The 22,628-nt window shown below is 57.3% G+C and overlaps 1 protein-coding gene across 3 annotated transcripts in view; it reads right to left on the bottom strand.

Annotated features, from left to right (window-relative positions):
* Positions 1–711: 711 nt before the first annotated feature.
* lsr (lipolysis stimulated lipoprotein receptor) overlaps positions 712–22,628 on the bottom strand; it is a 200,819-nt gene continuing 178,902 nt past the window's right edge. For all 3 annotated transcript variants that reach the window (XM_041181127.1, XM_041181126.1, XM_041181125.1), the window contains 2 exons: positions 2,475–3,118; positions 712–1,500 (listed from right to left, as the gene is read on the bottom strand). In XM_041181127.1, the coding sequence (XP_041037061.1) occupies positions 1,465–1,500; positions 2,475–3,118 (680 nt within the window). In that variant the 3' untranslated portion in view covers positions 712–1,464. The remainder of the gene's footprint in view (positions 1,501–2,474; positions 3,119–22,628) is intronic.

A 22,628-nucleotide genomic window follows, 5' to 3' on the forward strand; every position in this document is an offset into this window, starting at 1 on the left:
GAAACACTTCTTTCTGCCCAGACCAGTCCTGTCAAAGGGAACAGTAGCGGCTGTGGGACCGAGCACCCCAGGGCACAAAGAGAGGAATTAGCGCAGGCAGGAAGAACCAGCCAAACTGGCCTCAGTTCCCTGAAGATTCACCTTCTCCCTGTGGGACAGGAGGTTCTGGGCCTGATGAAGAATCTCTCAGGTCTTGGATCATTCCCCCCCCCTCCCCCTGCTCCCTGTTCCCAGGAGAGGCTCACACAGGATGGGACAGACAAATCAGCTCATTTAGCAGGAGGATGGGGTTGATTTACTGGGAAGATAAGGCTGAAGGGGAAATACTGTCCAGAAAAACACACTCTCAGAAAAGTTTACAGCATTTAAAAACAAACAGGAACATTTGTTTGGAAGCGAGAAACATTTACACGGAATGTTGTAAAAGACAATATTAATTATATATAAAAAATAACCACAGCCTCCTCCCCTTTCCATTTTGGACAATTGATGAGGTGGGTCCTGCTTTCCAGCTTCTCCATAGATTATACCCTCCCTCCCCCTGCCCACCCATCACCCACCCTCACCCTCTCCCTCCCCCTGCCCACCTCCCCTACCCACCCATCACCCACCCTCACCCCCTCCCTCCCCCGCACACCCCCGAACCACTCCACCTCCCACCCACTCCACCCCTCACCCACCCAAACCCCCACTCCCACCCACACACCCACCCAAAGCAGCTGGTGTGCATCAGGCAATCTGTGGGATAACATTACAGCTATGGGATCTCCCTGTGCCCCCATTCATCCGCCCGCTTGAAATTCAGACAGGCTGCGAGATTCGAAGCTGGGACATCGCTGAACAAAATCCATCTGCGTTCTGCTTCCGAGAAACAACGGGAGATGAAGAATCATCGGCGATTGTGGCTAAGAGTCGACGGATCCCCAGTCTCTAAGTTGTGGGGTAAGACGCTGTGGAGAGCGGGGTTTGAACAGGCGCTGACTTCGAGGGCTCTCCTGGAAAGAGAAGCGGGGCCAATGCTCATCCCCTTCACCCCCGGACACTCCCCACGGTAGAAACTCGGAAGGTAAATCATTTGGGAATTTTAGACAGAAGTAAGTTTGGGTGCCGAGTTCGGAAAAGCTTCCGGAAACTTCCTGTGAAACCTGCGTCCAGAAACTCTCCAAAATAATACAACTTTGCCAAAAAGGCCGTTATAAGATGAAGCAGAATGAATTAAAGCCAACGAGGAATAGGAGGAAGAGGCAGTGCATCTTGATACCAATCGATGGTTGGGGGGATCAGGAGTTGATGCCGATGAATTCCCTGGAATGTGGCTGAATGGAAGTGAATCTGAATCCAATGCGATTTGGGTTTATTCACAAGGAGTTGGCTCCCTATGAATTAGTCCCATGAAACTTGGGAAATGCTTCCAGTTCCCAGAGATCCTGGGTTCGCCCTGACCCAGTCTGAAGAGACGACCCATTAAACCACCAAACTCTCGCGGCTGACAGCATCGTTCTGGAAACAAACAAACCAACTGGGTGTCAAACACACAAACCGAGTCTCCCCACAGCTCGCTCAGTAAATATCGCTCATCACCTTGTCCCACTCAACCTCCACACGCAAAACACTTACCAGCTTCAGGACCAGGCCCGGACCCCGGACCCCAGGCCCCAGACCACAGGCCCCAGATCATAGGCCGGAGCCCCGGGCTCCAGACCCCAGACCACAGGCCCCAGACCACAGTCCCCAGATCATAGGCCGGAGCCCCGGGCTCCAGACCACAGGCCCCGGACCCCGGACCCCGGACCACAGACCCCAGACCACAGGCCCCAGATCAGAGGCCGGAGCCCCGGGCTCCAGACCACAGGCCCCGGACCACAGGCCCCAGATCATAGGCCGGAGCCCCGGGCTCCAGACCCCAGACCCCAGACCACAGGCCCCAGACCACAGTCCCCAGATCATAGGCCGGAGCCCCGGGCTCCAGACCACAGGCCCCGGACCCCAGACCCCGGACCACAGACCCCAGACCACAGGCCCCAAATCAGAGGCCGGAGCCCCGGGCTCCAGACCACAGGCCCCGGACCACAGGCCCCAGATCATAGGCCGGAGCCCCGGGCTCCAGACGACAGACCCCAGGCCCCAGACCCCGGACCCCAAGCCCCAGACCACAGGCCCCAGACCCCACACCCCCTCCCGGGAATTAAGCCCCAGGCCACTCCTGGACCCCAGGCCACCAACCCGCTCCCACCCGGCCCCAGGACAGTGGTCACTCTCCGGCCCAGTCACAGGATGCTCCCAGGCCCCAGGTTGTCCTCAGGCCAGTGCCAGAGCCAGGCTCTGGTGGCCCCCAGTGGTCAGCCAGTTGTAGTCAGGTGTCCATGTGACGGGGAGTGGGCCTGAGCAGCCAGGGAGTCCCAGTGTCTGAATATCAGGTGGACCATTCCTAATCCCCACTCTCTGCAAAGTCCCGGAGACTGGAACCCGCTCACCTTTCTCAGACGCTTCTCGTTCTTGCCCTTGGACGACACTGACTCAGTCTCGGTGGACGGCGGTGGGAGGGGGAGCTCCTCGTCTCTCCGGTTCCTCGATCGCGCCGTTGAGGAGCTGCTACTGTCCACCTCGCGGCCTGGGCCCCTCTTCTTCCGCAGAATCTCATCCAGGAAGGAATCGTCGTATCCTCCCCGGGGAGGCTCGGGCCCTCTGTCCAGCTCCCTCAGGTCATCCCGACTGCGGCTTCGCTTCCGGTATTGTCCCCGGCGCTCGGGGGAATAATCTCTCCCTCGCCGATCCTGGGCGTGACCCCGGCTAGAAACCTCGCTCTCCGATTCCCGCCTTCCGTAGCCACGGTCCAAATCCTGCCGGCCCCGGGAGTAGTCTCGATCTCGCCAGCCGATATCGTCCAGGCTTTCCATCGACCGAGCGCGCTGGTGCCGCCCGGGGTAATACCGGTCGCTGTCATCCCAGCCGTGTGTGCGCCTTGGGGTGTAACGGGACACGCTGCTCACCAGGCTCCCTTCCTCCTCGTCCTCTATCGCTGGCAGCAGCTGCTTCCGAACACGGCTAATGTTGCCCGGCAGGTTGGTTCTCGCCCCGTAATCTTCGTGCAAAGAGGAGATCTCGCTGATCGCCGAGGCTGGACAGGAGACACCCAGGGAAACAGGGAGGGATTGAATTCAGTGAATTCACACAGCACCGAGGCTCGAGAGAAAGAAATACTAATTCCAGCACAGAAACCAGCCCAGCTCCACACACACACACACACAGGCAGAAACCTAGCCCAGCTCCACACACACAGAAACACACAGGCAGAAACCCAGCCCAGCTCCACACACACACACACAAGGAGAAAGCCAGCCCAGCTCCACACACACACACACACACACACACAGGCAGAAACCCAGCGCAGCTCCACACACACACACAGGCAGGAACCCAGCCCAGCTCCACACACACACACACACGCGCAGAAACCCAGCTCCACACACACACACACACACAGGCAGAAACCCAGCTCCACACACACACACACACAGGCAGAAACCCAGCCCAGCTTCTCACACACAGGCAGAAATCCAGCCCAGCTCCACACACACACACACACGCAGAAACCCAGCTCCACACACACACACACACGCAGAAACCCAGCTCCACACACACACACACACACAGGCAGAAACCCAGCTCCACACACACACACACAGGCAGAAACCGAGCCCAGCTCCACACACACACACACACAGGCAGAAACCCAGCCCAGCTTCACACACACACAGGCAGAAATCCAGCCCAGCTCCACACACACACACACACACACAGGCAGAAACACAGCACAGCTTCTCACACACACAGGCAGAAACCCAGCCCAGCTCCACACACACAGGCAGAAACCCAGCCCAGCTCCACACACACACACACACGCAGAAACCCAGCTCCACACACACACACACACACACACACAGGCAGAAACCCAGCCCAGCTCCACACACACACATACACACACACAGGCAGAAACCCAGCCCAGCTCCACACACACAAACAAACAGAGGCAGAAACCCAGCCCAGCTCCACACACACACAAACACAGGCAGAAACCCAGCCCAGCTCCACACACACACAGGCAGAAACCCAGCACAGCTCCGCACACACACACAAAGGGAGAAACCCAGCACAGATCCACACACACACAGGCAGAAACCCAGCCCAGCTCCCCACACACACACAGGCAGAAACCCAGCCCAGCTCCACACACACACACACACACAGGCAGAAACCCAGCCCAGCTTCACACACACACAGGCAGAAATCCAGCCCAGCTCCACACACACACATACACACACACACAGGCAGAAATCCAGGCCAGCTCCACACACACACACACAGGCAGAAACCCAGCCCAGCTTCTCACACACACAGGCAGAAACCCAGCCGAGCTTCACACACACACAGGCAGAAACCCAGCCGAGCTTCACACACACACACAGGCAGAAACCCAGCCCAGCTCCACACACACAGGCAGAAACCCAGCCCAGCTCCACACACACACACACACGCGCAGAAACCCAGCTCCGCACACACACAGGCAGAAACCCAGCTCCACACACACACACACACACACACACAGGCAGAAACCCAGCCCAGCTCCACACACACAGGCAGAAACACAGCCCAGCTCCACACACACACACAAACACAGGCAGAAACCCAGCCCAGCTCCACGCACACAGGCAGAAAACCAGCACAGCTCCACACACACACACAGGGAGAAACCCAGCACAGCTCCACACACACACACACACACAGGCAGAAACCCAGCCCAGCTCCACACACACACAGGCAGAAACCCAGACCAGCTCCACATACACACAGGCAGAAATCCAGCCCAGTTCCGCACACACACACACAGGCAGAAACCCAGCCCAGCTTCACACACACACACAGGCAGAAACCCAGCCCAGCGCCACACACACACACACAGGCAGAAACCCAGCCCAGCTCCACACACACACAGGCAGAAACCCAGCCGAGCTTCTCACACACACAGGCAGAAACCCAGCCCAGCTTCACACACACACACACACACAGGCAGAAACCCAGCCCAGCTCCACACACACAGGCAGAAACCCAGCCCAGCTCCACACACACACACACACACACACACACGCAGAAACCCAGCTCTGCACACACACACACACACAGGCAGAAACCCAGCTCCACACACACACAAACACACAGGCAGAAACCCAGCCCAGCTCCACACACACAGGCAGAAACCCAGCCCAGCTCCACACACACACACACACAGAGGCAGAAACCCAGCCCAGCTCCACGCACACACACACACAGGCAGAAACCCAGCACAGCTCCACACACACACACACAGGCAGAAACCCAGCCCAGCTCCACACACACACAGGCAGAAAGCCAGCCCAGCTCCACATACACACACACAGGCAGAAATCCAGCCCAGTTCCACACACACACACACACACAGGCAGAAACCCAGCCCAGCTCCACGCACACACAGGCAGAAACCCAGCCCAGCTCCACACACACGCACACACACACACACACACACACACACACAGGCAGAAACCCAGCACAGCTCCACACACATACACACACAGGCAGAAACCCAGCACAGCTGCACACACACACAGGCAGAAACACAGCTCCACGCACACACACACACACACACAGGCAGAAACCCAGCCCAGCTCCATACAAACACAGGCAGAAACCCAGCACAGCTTCACACACACAAAGGCAGAATCCCAGCCCAGCTCCACACACACACACACAGGCAGAAACCCAGCCCAGCTCCACACACACACACACACACACACACAGGCAGAAACCCAGCCCAGCTCCACACACACACACACACACACACACACGCAGAAACCCAGCTCCGCACACACACACACACACACAGGCAGAAACCCAGCTCCACACACACACACACACACACAGGCAGAAACCCAGCCCAGCTCCATACACACAGGCAGAAACCCAGCCCAGCTCCACACACACACACACACACAGAGGCAGAAACCCAGCCCAGCTCCACGCACACACAGGCAGAAACCCAGCACAGCTCCACACACACACACACACAGGCAGAAACCCAGCCCAGCTCCATACACACAGGCAGAAACCCAGCCCAGCTCCACACACACACACACACACACACACAGAGGCAGAAACCCAGCCCAGCTCCACGCACACACAGGCAGAAACCCAGCACAGCTCCACACACACAGGGAGAAACCCAGCACAGCTCCACACACACACACACACACAGGCAGAAACCCAGCCCAGCTCCACACACACACAGGCAGAAAGCCAGCCCAGCTCCACATACACACACACAGGCAGAAATCCAGCCCAGTTCCACACACACACACACACAGGCAGAAACCCAGCCCAGCTTCACACACACAGGCAGAAACCCAGCCCAGCTCCACACACACACACACAGGCAGAAACCCAGCCCAGCTCCACACACACACACACACACACAGGCAGAAACCCAGCTCCACGCACACACACACACACACACACAGGCAGAAACCCAGCACAGCTCCACACACATACACACACAGGCAGAAACCCAGCACAGCTGCACACACACACAGGCAGAAACCCAGCACAGCTCCACACACACACACACAGGCAGAAACCCAGCCCAGCTCCACACACACACACACACACACACACAGGCAGAAACCCAGCCCAGCTCCACACACACACACACACAGGCAGAAACCCAGCCCAGCTCCACACACACACAGGCAGAAACCCAGCCCAGCTCCACACACACAAACACACACACACACACACAGGCAGAAATCCAGCCCAGCTCCACACACACACACACAAACCCAGCCCAGCTCCACACACACACACACACACACACAGGCAGAAACCCAGCTCCACACACACACACACACACACACAGGCAGAAACCCAGCTCCACACACACACACACACACAGGCAGAAACCCAGCTCCAAACACACACACACAGGCAGAAACCCAGCTCCACACACATACACACAGGCAGAAACCCAGCTCCAAACAGACACACACACAGGCAGAAACCCAGCTCCACACACACACAGGCAGAAACCCAGCCCAGCTCCACACACACAGGCAGAAACCCAGCCCAGCTTCACACACACACAGGCAGAAACCCAGCCCAGCTTCACACACACACAGGCAGAAACCCAGCTACACACACACACACACACACACAGGCAGAAACCCAGCCCAGCTCCACACACACACACTCACACACACACACACACACACAGAGGCAGAAACCCAGCTCCACACACACACACAGGCAGAAACCCAGCACAGCTTCTCACACTCACACTCACACACACACACACAGGCAGAAACCCAGCTCCACACACACACATAGGCAGAAACCCAGCTCCACACACACACACACACACACAGGCAGAGACCCAGCCCAGCTCCACACACACACATACAAACACACACAGGCAGAAACCCAGCCCAGCTCCACACACACACACACAGGCAGAAACCCAGCCCAGCTCCACACACACACACACACACACACACACACAGGCAGAAACCCAGCACAGCTCCACACACACACGCACACACAGGCAGAAACCCAGCACAGCTCCACACACACACACACACAGGCAGAAACCCAGCACAGCTCCACACACACACACACACAGGCAGAAACCCAGCCAAGCTCCACACACACACACACAGGCAGAAACCCAACACAGCTCCACACACACCCACACACAGGCAGAAACCCAACACAGCTCCACACACACACACACAGGCAGAAACTCAGCTCCACACAAACACACACACATAGGCAGAAACCCAGCACAGCTCCACATACACACACACAGGGAGAAACCCAGCACAGCTCCACACACACACACACACAGGCAGAAACCCAGCCCAGCTCCACACACACACAGGCAGAAACCCAGCCCAGCTCCACATACACACCCACAGGCAGAAATCCAGCCCAGTTCCACACACACACACACAGGCAGATACCCAGCCCAGCTTCACACACACACACAGGCAGAAACCCAGCCCAGCTCCACACACACACACACAGGCAGAAACCCAGCCCAGCTCCACACACACACAGGCAGAAACCCAGCCGAGCTTCTCACACACACAGGCAGAAACCCAGCCCAGCTTCACACACACACACAGGCAGAAACCCAGCCCAGCTCCACACACACAGGCAGAAACCCAGCCCAGCTCCACACACACACACACACACACACGCAGAAACCCAGCTCTGCACACACACACACACACACAGGCAGAAACCCAGCTCCACACACACACAAACACACAGGCAGAAACCCAGCCCAGCTCCACACACACAGGCAGAAACCCAGCCCAGCTCCACACACACACACACACACAGAGGCAGAAACCCAGCCCAGCTCCACGCACACACAGGCAGAAACCCAGCACAACTCCACACACACAGGGAGAAACCCAGCACAGCTCCACACACACACACACAGGCAGAAACCCAGCCCAGCTCCACACACACACAGGCAGAAAGCCAGCCCAGCTCCACATACACACACACAGGCAGAAATCCTGCCCAGTTCCACACACACACACACACACAGGCAGAAACCCAGCCCAGCTCCACACACACACAGGCAGAAACTCAGCCCAGCTCCACACACACGCACACACACACACACACACACACACACACAGGCAGAAACCCAGCACAGCTCCACACACATACACACACAGGCAGAAACCCAGCACAGCTGCACACACACACAGGCAGAAACCCAGCACAGCTCCACACACACACACACACACACACACACAGGCAGAAACACAGCTCCACGCACACACACACACACAGGCAGAAACCCAGCCCAGCTCCACACAAACACAGGCAGAAACCCAGCACAGCTTCACACACACAAAGGCAGAATCCCAGCCCAGCTCCACACACACACACACAGGCAGAAACCCAGCCCAGCTCCACACACACACACACACACACACACACAGGCAGAAACCCAGCCCAGCTCCACACACACACACACACGCAGAAACCCAGCTCCGCACACACACACACACACACAGGCAGAAACCCAGCTCCACACACACACACACACACAGGCAGAAACCCAGCCCAGCTCCATACACACAGGCAGAAACCCAGCCCAGCTCCACACACACACACACACACACACACAGAGGCAGAAACCCAGCCCAGCTCCACGCACACACAGGCAGAAACCCAGCACAGCTCCACACACACAGGGAGAAACCCAGCACAGCTCCACACACACACACACACACACACAGGCAGAAACCCAGCCCAGCTCCACACACACACAGGCAGAAAGCCAGCCCAGCTCCACATACACACACACAGGCAGAAATCCAGCCCAGTTCCACACACACACACACACAGGCAGAAACCCAGCCCAGCTTCTCACACACAGGCAGAAACCCAGCCCAGCTCCACACACACACACACACAGGCAGAAACCCAGCCCAGCTCCACATACATACACACACAGGCAGAAACCCAGCACAGCTGCACACACACACAGGCAGAAACCCAGCACAGCTCCACACACACACACACACAGGCAGAAACCCAGCTCCACGCACACACACACACTCACACACAGGCAGAAGCCCATCCCAGCGCCACACACACACACACACACACACACACACACAGGCAGAAACCCAGCCCAGCTCCACACACACACAGGCAGAAACCGAGCCCAGCTCCACACACACACACAAACACACACACACACACAGGCAGAAACCGAGCCCAGCTCCACACACACACACACAGGCAGAAACCCAGCCCAGCTGCGCAAACACACACACACACACACACACACACACACACTCACACAGGCAGAAACCCAGCCCAGCTCCACACACACAAACACACACACAGGCAGAAACCCAGCCCAGCTCCACACACACACATACACACACACAGGCAGAAACCCAGCCCAGCTCCACACACACAAACAAACAGAGGCAGAAACCCAGCCCAGCTCCACACACACACAAACACAGGCAGAAACCCAGCCCAGCTCCACACACACACAGGCAGAAACCCAGCACAGCTCCGCACACACACACAAAGGGAGAAACCCAGCACAGATCCACACACACACAGGCAGAAACCCAGCCCAGCTCCCCACACACACACAGGCAGAAACCCAGCCCAGCTCCACACACACACACACACAGGCAGAAACCCAGCCCAGCTTCACACACACACAGGCAGAAATCCAGCCCAGCTCCACACACACACATACACACACACACAGGCAGAAATCCAGGCCAGCTCCACACACACACACACAGGCAGAAACCCAGCCCAGCTTCTCACACACACAGGCAGAAACCCAGCCGAGCTTCACACACACACACAGGCAGAAACCCAGCCCAGCTCCACACACACAGGCAGAAACCCAGCCCAGCTCCACACACACACACACACACGCAGAAACCCAGCTCCGCACACACACAGGCAGAAACCCAGCTCCACACACACACACACACACACACACACAGGCAGAAACCCAGCCCAGCTCCACACACACAGGCAGAAACACAGCCCAGCTCCACACACACACACAAACACAGGCAGAAACCCAGCCCAGCTCCACGCACACAGGCAGAAAACCAGCACAGCTCCACACACACACACAGGGAGAAACCCAGCACAGCTCCACACACACACACACACAGGCAGAAACCCAGCCCAGCTCCACACACACACAGGCAGAAACCCAGCCCAGCTCCACATACACACAGGCAGAAATCCAGCCCAGTTCCACACACACACACACACAGGCAGAAACCCAGCCCAGCTTCACACACACACACACACAGGCAGAAACCCAGCCCAGCGCCACACACACACACACACAGGCAGAAACCCAGCCCAGCTCCACACACACACAGGCAGAAACCCAGCCGAGCTTCTCACACACACAGGCAGAAACCCAGCCCAGCTTCACACACACACACACACACAGGCAGAAACCCAGCCCAGCTCCACACACACAGGCAGAAACCCAGCCCAGCTCCACACACACACACACACACACACACACGCAGAAACCCAGCTCTGCACACACACACACACACAGGCAGAAACCCAGCTCCACACACACACAAACACACAGGCAGAAACCCAGCCCAGCTCCACACACACAGGCAGAAACCCAGCCCAGCTCCACACACACACACACACAGAGGCAGAAACCCAGCCCAGCTCCACGCACACACACACACAGGCAGAAACCCAGCACAGCTCCACACACACACACACAGGCAGAAACCCAGCCCAGCTCCACACACACACAGGCAGAAAGCCAGCCCAGCTCCACATACACACACACAGGCAGAAATCCAGCCCAGTTCCACACACACACACACACACACAGGCAGAAACCCAGCCCAGCTCCACGCACACACAGGCAGAAACCCAGCCCAGCTCCACACACACGCACACACACACACACACACACACACACAGGCAGAAACCCAGCACAGCTCCACACACATACACACACAGGCAGAAACCCAGCACAGCTGCACACACACACAGGCAGAAACACAGCTCCACGCACACACACACACACACACAGGCAGAAACCCAGCCCAGCTCCATACAAACACAGGCAGAAACCCAGCACAGCTTCACACACACAAAGGCAGAATCCCAGCCCAGCTCCACACACACACACACAGGCAGAAACCCAGCCCAGCTCCACACACACACACACACACACACAGGCAGAAACCCAGCCCAGCTCCACACACACACACACACACACACACACGCAGAAACCCAGCTCCGCACACACACACACACACACAGGCAGAAACCCAGCTCCACACACACACACACACACACAGGCAGAAACCCAGCCCAGCTCCATACACACAGGCAGAAACCCAGCCCAGCTCCACACACACACACACACACAGAGGCAGAAACCCAGCCCAGCTCCACGCACACACAGGCAGAAACCCAGCACAGCTCCACACACACACACACACAGGCAGAAACCCAGCCCAGCTCCATACACACAGGCAGAAACCCAGCCCAGCTCCACACACACACACACACACACACAGAGGCAGAAACCCAGCCCAGCTCCACGCACACACAGGCAGAAACCCAGCACAGCTCCACACACACAGGGAGAAACCCAGCACAGCTCCACACACACACACACACACAGGCAGAAACCCAGCCCAGCTCCACACACACACAGGCAGAAAGCCAGCCCAGCTCCACATACACACACACAGGCAGAAATCCAGCCCAGTTCCACACACACACACACACAGGCAGAAACCCAGCCCAGCTTCACACACACAGGCAGAAACCCAGCCCAGCTCCACACACACACACACAGGCAGAAACCCAGCCCAGCTCCACACACACACACACACACACAGGCAGAAACCCAGCTCCACGCACACACACACACACACACACAGGCAGAAACCCAGCACAGCTCCACACACATACACACACAGGCAGAAACCCAGCACAGCTGCACACACACACAGGCAGAAACCCAGCACAGCTCCACACACACACACACAGGCAGAAACCCAGCCCAGCTCCACACACACACACACACACACACACAGGCAGAAACCCAGCCCAGCTCCACACACACACAGGCAGAAACCCAGCCCAGCTCCACACACACACAGGCAGAAACCCAGCCCAGCTCCACACACACAAACACACACACACACACACAGGCAGAAATCCAGCCCAGCTCCACACACACACACACAAACCCAGCCCAGCTCCACACACACACACACACACACAGGCAGAAACCCAGCTCCACACACACACACACACACACACAGGCAGAAACCCAGCTCCACACACACACACACACACAGCAGAAACCCAGCTCCAAACACACACACACAGGCAGAAACCCAGCTCCACACACATACACACAGGCAGAAACCCAGCTCCAAACAGACACACACACAGGCAGAAACCCAGCTCCACACACACACAGGCAGAAACCCAGCCCAGCTCCACACACACAGGCAGAAACCCAGCCCAGCTTCACACACACACAGGCAGAAACCCAGCCCAGCTTCACACACACACAGGCAGAAACCCAGCTACACACACACACACACACACACACACACACAGGCAGAAACCCAGCCCAGCTCCACACACACACACTCACACACACACACACACACAGAGGCAGAAACCCAGCTCCACACACACACACAGGCAGAAACCCAGCACAGCTTCTCACACACACACTCACACTCACACACACACACACAGGCAGAAACCCAGCTCCACACACACACACACATAGGCAGAAACCCAGCTCCACACACACACACACACACAGGCAGAGACCCAGCCCAGCTCCACACACACACATACAAACACACACAGGCAGAAACCCAGCCCAGCTCCACACACACACACACAGGCAGAAACCCAGCCCAGCTCCACACACACACACACACACACACACACACAGGCAGAAACCCAGCACAGCTCCACACACACACGCACACACAGGCAGAAACCCAGCACAGCTCCACACACACACACACACAGGCAGAAACCCAGCACAGCTCCACACACACACACACACAGGCAGAAACCCAGCCAAGCTCCACACACACACACACAGGCAGAAACCCAACACAGCTCCACACACACCCACACACAGGCAGAAACCCAACACAGCTCCACACACACACACACAGGCAGAAACTCAGCTCCACACAAACACACACACATAGGCAGAAACCCAGCACAGCTCCACATACACACACACAGGGAGAAACCCAGCACAGCTCCACACACACACACACACAGGCAGAAACCCAGCCCAGCTCCACACACACACAGGCAGAAACCCAGCCCAGCTCCACATACACACCCACAGGCAGAAATCCAGCCCAGTTCCACACACACACACACAGGCAGATACCCAGCCCAGCTTCACACACACACACAGGCAGAAACCCAGCCCAGCTCCACACACACACACACAGGCAGAAACCCAGCCCAGCTCCACACACACACAGGCAGAAACCCAGCCGAGCTTCTCACACACACAGGCAGAAACCCAGCCCAGCTTCACACACACACACAGGCAGAAACCCAGCCCAGCTCCACACACACAGGCAGAAACCCAGCCCAGCTCCACACACACACACACACACACACACGCAGAAACCCAGCTCTGCACACACACACACACACACAGGCAGAAACCCAGCTCCACACACACACAAACACACAGGCAGAAACCCAGCCCAGCTCCACACACACAGGCAGAAACCCAGCCCAGCTCCACACACACACACACACACAGAGGCAGAAACCCAGCCCAGCTCCACGCACACACAGGCAGAAACCCAGCACAACTCCACACACACAGGGAGAAACCCAGCACAGCTCCACACACACACACACAGGCAGAAACCCAGCCCAGCTCCACACACACACAGGCAGAAAGCCAGCCCAGCTCCACATACACACACACAGGCAGAAATCCTGCCCAGTTCCACACACACACACACACACAGGCAGAAACCCAGCCCAGCTCCACACACACACAGGCAGAAACTCAGCCCAGCTCCACACACACGCACACACACACACACACACACACACACACACACACACAGGCAGAAACCCAGCACAGCTCCACACACATACACACACAGGCAGAAACCCAGCACAGCTGCACACACACACAGGCAGAAACCCAGCACAGCTCCACACACACACACACACACACACACACAGGCAGAAACACAGCTCCACGCACACACACACACACAGGCAGAAACCCAGCCCAGCTCCACACAAACACAGGCAGAAACCCAGCACAGCTTCACACACACAAAGGCAGAATCCCAGCCCAGCTCCACACACACACACACAGGCAGAAACCCAGCCCAGCTCCACACACACACACACACACACACACACACAGGCAGAAACCCAGCCCAGCTCCACACACACACACACACGCAGAAACCCAGCTCCGCACACACACACACACACACAGGCAGAAACCCAGCTCCACACACACACACACACACAGGCAGAAACCCAGCCCAGCTCCATACACACAGGCAGAAACCCAGCCCAGCTCCACACACACACACACACACACACAGAGGCAGAAACCCAGCCCAGCTCCACGCACACACAGGCAGAAACCCAGCACAGCTCCACACACACAGGGAGAAACCCAGCACAGCTCCACACACACACACACACACACACACACAGGCAGAAACCCAGCCCAGCTCCACACACACACAGGCAGAAAGCCAGCCCAGCTCCACATACACACACACAGGCAGAAATCCAGCCCAGTTCCACACACACACACACACAGGCAGAAACCCAGCCCAGCTTCTCACACACAGGCAGAAACCCAGCCCAGCTCCACACACACACACACACAGGCAGAAACCCAGCCCAGCTCCACATACATACACACACAGGCAGAAACCCAGCACAGCTGCACACACACACAGGCAGAAACCCAGCACAGCTCCACACACACACACACACAGGCAGAAACCCAGCTCCACGCACACACACACACTCACACACAGGCAGAAGCCCATCCCAGCGCCACACACACACACACACACACACACACACACACACAGGCAGAAACCCAGCCCAGCTCCACACACACACAGGCAGAAACCGAGCCCAGCTCCACACACACACACAAACACACACACACACACAGGCAGAAACCGAGCCCAGCTCCACACACACACACACAGGCAGAAACCCAGCCCAGCTGCGCAAACACACACACACACACACACACACACACACACACTCACACAGGCAGAAACCCAGCCCAGCTCCACACACACAAACACACACACAGGCAGAAACCCAGCCCAGCTCCACACACACACATACACACACACAGGCAGAAACCCAGCCCAGCTCCACACACACAAACAAACAGAGGCAGAAACCCAGCCCAGCTCCACACACACACAAACACAGGCAGAAACCCAGCCCAGCTCCACACACACACAGGCAGAAACCCAGCACAGCTCCGCACACACACACAAAGGGAGAAACCCAGCACAGATCCACACACACACAGGCAGAAACCCAGCCCAGCTCCCCACACACACACAGGCAGAAACCCAGCCCAGCTCCACACACACACACACACAGGCAGAAACCCAGCCCAGCTTCACACACACACAGGCAGAAATCCAGCCCAGCTCCACACACACACATACACACACACACAGGCAGAAATCCAGGCCAGCTCCACACACACACACACAGGCAGAAACCCAGCCCAGCTTCTCACACACACAGGCAGAAACCCAGCCGAGCTTCACACACACACACAGGCAGAAACCCAGCCCAGCTCCACACACACAGGCAGAAACCCAGCCCAGCTCCACACACACACACACACACGCAGAAACCCAGCTCCGCACACACACAGGCAGAAACCCAGCTCCACACACACACACACACACACACACACAGGCAGAAACCCAGCCCAGCTCCACACACACAGGCAGAAACACAGCCCAGCTCCACACACACACACAAACACAGGCAGAAACCCAGCCCAGCTCCACGCACACAGGCAGAAAACCAGCACAGCTCCACACACACACACAGGGAGAAACCCAGCACAGCTCCACACACACACACACACAGGCAGAAACCCAGCCCAGCTCCACACACACACAGGCAGAAACCCAGCCCAGCTCCACATACACACAGGCAGAAATCCAGCCCAGTTCCACACACACACACACACAGGCAGAAACCCAGCCCAGCTTCACACACACACACACACAGGCAGAAACCCAGCCCAGCGCCACACACACACACACACAGGCAGAAACCCAGCCCAGCTCCACACACACACAGGCAGAAACCCAGCCGAGCTTCTCACACACACAGGCAGAAACCCAGCCCAGCTTCACACACACACACACACACAGGCAGAAACCCAGCCCAGCTCCACACACACAGGCAGAAACCCAGCCCAGCTCCACACACACACACACACACACACACACGCAGAAACCCAGCTCTGCACACACACACACACACAGGCAGAAACCCAGCTCCACACACACACAAACACACAGGCAGAAACCCAGCCCAGCTCCACACACACAGGCAGAAACCCAGCCCAGCTCCACACACACACACACACAGAGGCAGAAACCCAGCCCAGCTCCACGCACACACACACACAGGCAGAAACCCAGCACAGCTCCACACACACACACACAGGCAGAAACCCAGCCCAGCTCCACACACACACAGGCAGAAAGCCAGCCCAGCTCCACATACACACACACAGGCAGAAATCCAGCCCAGTTCCACACACACACACACACACACACAGGCAGAAACCCAGCCCAGCTCCACGCACACACAGGCAGAAACCCAGCCCACCTCCACACACACGCACACACACACACACACACACACACACAGGCAGAAACCCAGCACAGCTCCACACACATACACACACAGGCAGAAACCCAGCACAGCTGCACACACACACAGGCAGAAACACAGCTCCACGCACACACACACACACACACAGGCAGAAACCCAGCCCAGCTCCACACAAACACAGGCAGAAACCCAGCACAGCTTCACACACACAAAGGCAGAATCCCAGCCCAGCTCCACACACACACACACAGGCAGAAACCCAGCCCAGCTCCACACACACACACACACACACACAGGCAGAAACCCAGCCCAGCTCCACACACACACACACACACACACGCAGAAACCCAGCTCCGCACACACACACACACACACAGGCAGAAACCCAGCTCCACACACACACACACACACAGGCAGAAACCCAGCCCAGCTCCATACACACAGGCAGAAACCCAGCCCAGCTCCACACACACACACACACACAGAGGCAGAAACCCAGCCCAGCTCCACGCACACACAGGCAGAAACCCAGCACAGCTCCACACACACACACACACACAGGCAGAAACCCAGCCCAGCTCCATACACACAGGCAGAAACCCAGCCCAGCTCCACACACACACACACACACACACAGGCAGAAACCCAGCCCAGCTCCACGCACACACAGGCAGAAACCCAGCACAGCTCCACACACACAGGGAGAAACCCAGCACAGCTCCACACACACACACACACACAGGCAGAAACCCAGCCCAGCTCCACACACACACAGGCAGAAAGCCAGCCCAGCTCCACATACACACACACAGGCAGAAATCCAGCCCAGTTCCACACACACACACACACAGGCAGAAACCCAGCCCAGCTTCACACACACAGGCAGAAACCCAGCCCAGCTCCACACACACACACACAGGCAGAAACCCAGCTCCACGCACACACACACACACACACACAGGCAGAAACCCAGCACAGCTCCACACACATACACACACAGGCAGAAACCCAGCACAGCTGCACACACACACAGGCAGAAACCCAGCACAGCTCCACACACACACACACAGGCAGAAACCCAGCCCAGCTCCACACACACACACACACACACACACAGGCAGAAACCCAGCTCCACGCACACACACACACACAGGCAGAAACCCAGCCCAGCTCCACACACACACACACACAGGCAGAAACCCAGCCCAGCTCCACACACACACAGGCAGAAACCCAGCCCAGCTCCACACACACAAACACACACACACACACACACAGGCAGAAATCCAGCCCAGCTCCACACACACACACAAACCCAGCCCAGCTCCACACACACACACACACACACACACACACACAGGCAGAAACCCAGCTCCACACACACACACACACACACAGGCAGAAACCCAGCTCCACACACACACACACACACAGGCAGAAACCCAGCTCCAAACACACACACACAGGCAGAAACCCAGCTCCACACACATACACACAGGCAGAAACCCAGCTCCAAACAGACACACACACAGGCAGAAACCCAGCTCCACACACACACAGGCAGAAACCCAGCCCAGCTCCACACACACAGGCAGAAACCCAGCCCAGCTTCACACACACACAGGCAGAAACCCAGCCCAGCTTCACACACACACAGGCAGAAACCCAGCTACACACACACACACACACACACACACACACACACAGGCAGAAACCCAGCCCAGCTCCACACACACACACTCACACACACACACACACACAGAGGCAGAAACCCAGCTCCACACACACACACAGGCAGAAACCCAGCTCCACACACACACACACACATAGGCAGAAACCCAGCTCCACACACACACACACACACACAGGCAGAGACCCAGCCCAGCTCCACACACACACATACAAACACACACAGGCAGAAACCCAGCCCAGCTCCACACACACACACACAGGCAGAAACCCAGCCCAGCTCCACACACACACACACACACACACACAGGCAGAAACCCAGCACAGCTCCACACACACACGCACACACAGGCAGAAACCCAGCACAGCTCCACACACACACACACACAGGCAGAAACCCAGCACAGCTCCACACACACACACACACAGGCAGAAACCCAGCCAAGCTCCACACACACACACACAGGCAGAAACCCAACACAGCTCCACACACACACACACACAGGCAGAAACCCAACACAGCTCCACACACACACACACAGGCAGAAACCCAGCTCCACACAAACACACACACATAGGCAGAAACCCAGCACAGCTCCACATACACACACATAGGCAGAAACCCAGCACAGCTCCACACACACACACACACAGGCAGAAACCCAGCCCAGCTCCACACACACACAGGCAGAAACCCAGCCCAGCTCCACATACACACCCACAGGCAGAAATCCAGCCCAGTTCCACACACACACACACAGGCAGATACCCAGCCCAGCTTCACACACACACACAGGCAGAAACCCAGCCCAGCTCCACACACACACACACAGGCAGAAACCCAGCCCAGCTACACACACACACAGGCAGAAACCCAGCCGAGCTTCTCACACACACAGGCAGAAACCCAGCCCAGCTTCACACACACACACAGGCAGAAACCCAGCCCAGCTCCACACACACAGGCAGAAACCCAGCCCAGCTCCACACACACACACACACACACACACACACAGGCAGAAACCCAGCTCTGCACACACACACACACACACAGGCAGAAACCCAGCTCCACACACACACAAACACACAGGCAGAAACCCAGCCCAGCTCCACACACACACACACACACAGAGGCAGAAACCCAGCCCAGCTCCACGCACACACAGGCAGAAACCCAGCACAACTCCACACACACAGGGAGAAACCCAGCACAGCTCCACACACACACACACAGGCAGAAACCCAGCCCAGCTCCACACACACACAGGCAGAAAGCCAGCCCAGCTCCACATACACACACACAGGCAGAAATCCAGCCCAGTTCCACACACACACACACACACAGGCAGAAACCCAGCCCAGCTCCACACACACACAGGCAGAAACTCAGCCCAGCTCCACACACACGCACACACACACACACACACACACACACACACACAGGCAGAAACCCAGCACAGCTCCACACACATACACACACAGGCAGAAACCCAGCACAGCTGCACACACACACAGGCAGAAACCCAGCACAGCTCCACACACACACACACACACACACACACACAGGCAGAAACCCAGCTCCACGCACACACACACACACAGGCAGAAACCCAGCCCAGCTCCACACAAACACAGGCAGAAACCCAGCACAGCTTCACACACACAAAGGCAGAATCCCAGCCCAGCTCCACACACACACACACAGGCAGAAACCCAGCCCAGCTCCACACACACACACACACACACACAGGCAGAAACCCAGCCCAGCTCCACACACACACACACACGCAGAAACCCAGCTCCGCACACACACACACACACACAGGCAGAAACCCAGCTCCACACACACACACACAGGCAGAAACCCAGCCCAGCTCCATACACACAGGCAGAAACCCAGCCCAGCTCCACACACACACACACACACACACAGAGGCAGAAACCCAGCCCAGCTCCACGCACACACAGGCAGAAACCCAGCACAGCTCCACACACACAGGGAGAAACCCAGCACAGCTCCACACACACACACACACACACACAGGCAGAAACCCAGCCCAGCTCCACACACACACAGGCAGAAAGCCAGCCCAGCTCCACATACACACACACAGGCAGAAATCCAGCCCAGTTCCACACACACACACACACAGGCAGAAACCCAGCCCAGCTTCTCACACACAGGCAGAAACCCAGCCCAGCTCCACACACACACACACACACAGGCAGAAACCCAGCCCAGCTCCACATACATACACACACAGGCAGAAACCCAGCACAGCTGCACACACACACAGGCAGAAACCCAGCACAGCTCCACACACACACACACACAGGCAGAAACCCAGCTCCACGCACACACACACACTCACACACAGGCAGAAGCCCATCCCAGCGCCACACACACACACACACACACACACACACACACAGGCAGAAACCCAGCCCAGCTCCACACACACACAGGCAGAAACCGAGCCCAGCTCCACACACACACACAAACACACACACACACACAGGCAGAAACCGAGCCCAGCTCCACACACACACACACAGGCAGAAACCCAGCCCAGCTGCGCAAACACACACACACACACACACACACACACACACTCACACAGGCAGAAACCCAGCCCAGCTCCACACACACAAACACACACACAGGCAGAAACCCAGCCCAGCTCCACACACACACAGGCAGAAACCGAGCCCAGCTCCACACACACACACAGGCAGAATACAGCCCAGCTCCCCACACACACACACACACACACACACAGGCAGAAACCCAGCCCAGCTCCACACACACACACACACACACAGGCAGAAACCCAGCCCAGCTTCACACACACACAGGCAGAAACCCAGCCCAGCTTCACACACACACACACACACACACAGGCAGAAACCCAGCACAGCTCCACACACACAGGCAGAAACCCAGCCCAGCTCCACAGACACACACACACGCAGAAACCCAGCTCCACACACACACACACAGGCAGAAATCCAGCCCAGCTCCACACACACACATACACACACACAGGCAGAAACCCAGCCCAGCTCCACACACACACACACACAGAGGCAGAAACCCAGCCCAGCTCCACACACACACAGGCAGAAACCCAGCACAGCTCCGCGCACACACACACAGGGAGAAACCCAGCACAGCTCCACACACACACACACACACAGGCAGAAACCCAGCCCAGCTCCACACACACACACAGGCAGAAACCCAGCCCAGCTCCACACACACACAGGAAGAAATCCAGCCCAGTTCCACACACACACACAGACACAGGCAGAAACCCAGCCCAGCTTCACACACACACAGGCAGAGACCCAGCCCAGCTGCACACACAGGCAGAAACCCAGCCCAGCTGCACACACACACAGGC

This window comes from Carcharodon carcharias (genome assembly GCF_017639515.1).
Source record: "Carcharodon carcharias isolate sCarCar2 chromosome 29 unlocalized genomic scaffold, sCarCar2.pri SUPER_29_unloc_12, whole genome shotgun sequence".
Taxonomy (NCBI): domain Eukaryota; kingdom Metazoa; phylum Chordata; class Chondrichthyes; order Lamniformes; family Lamnidae; genus Carcharodon; species Carcharodon carcharias.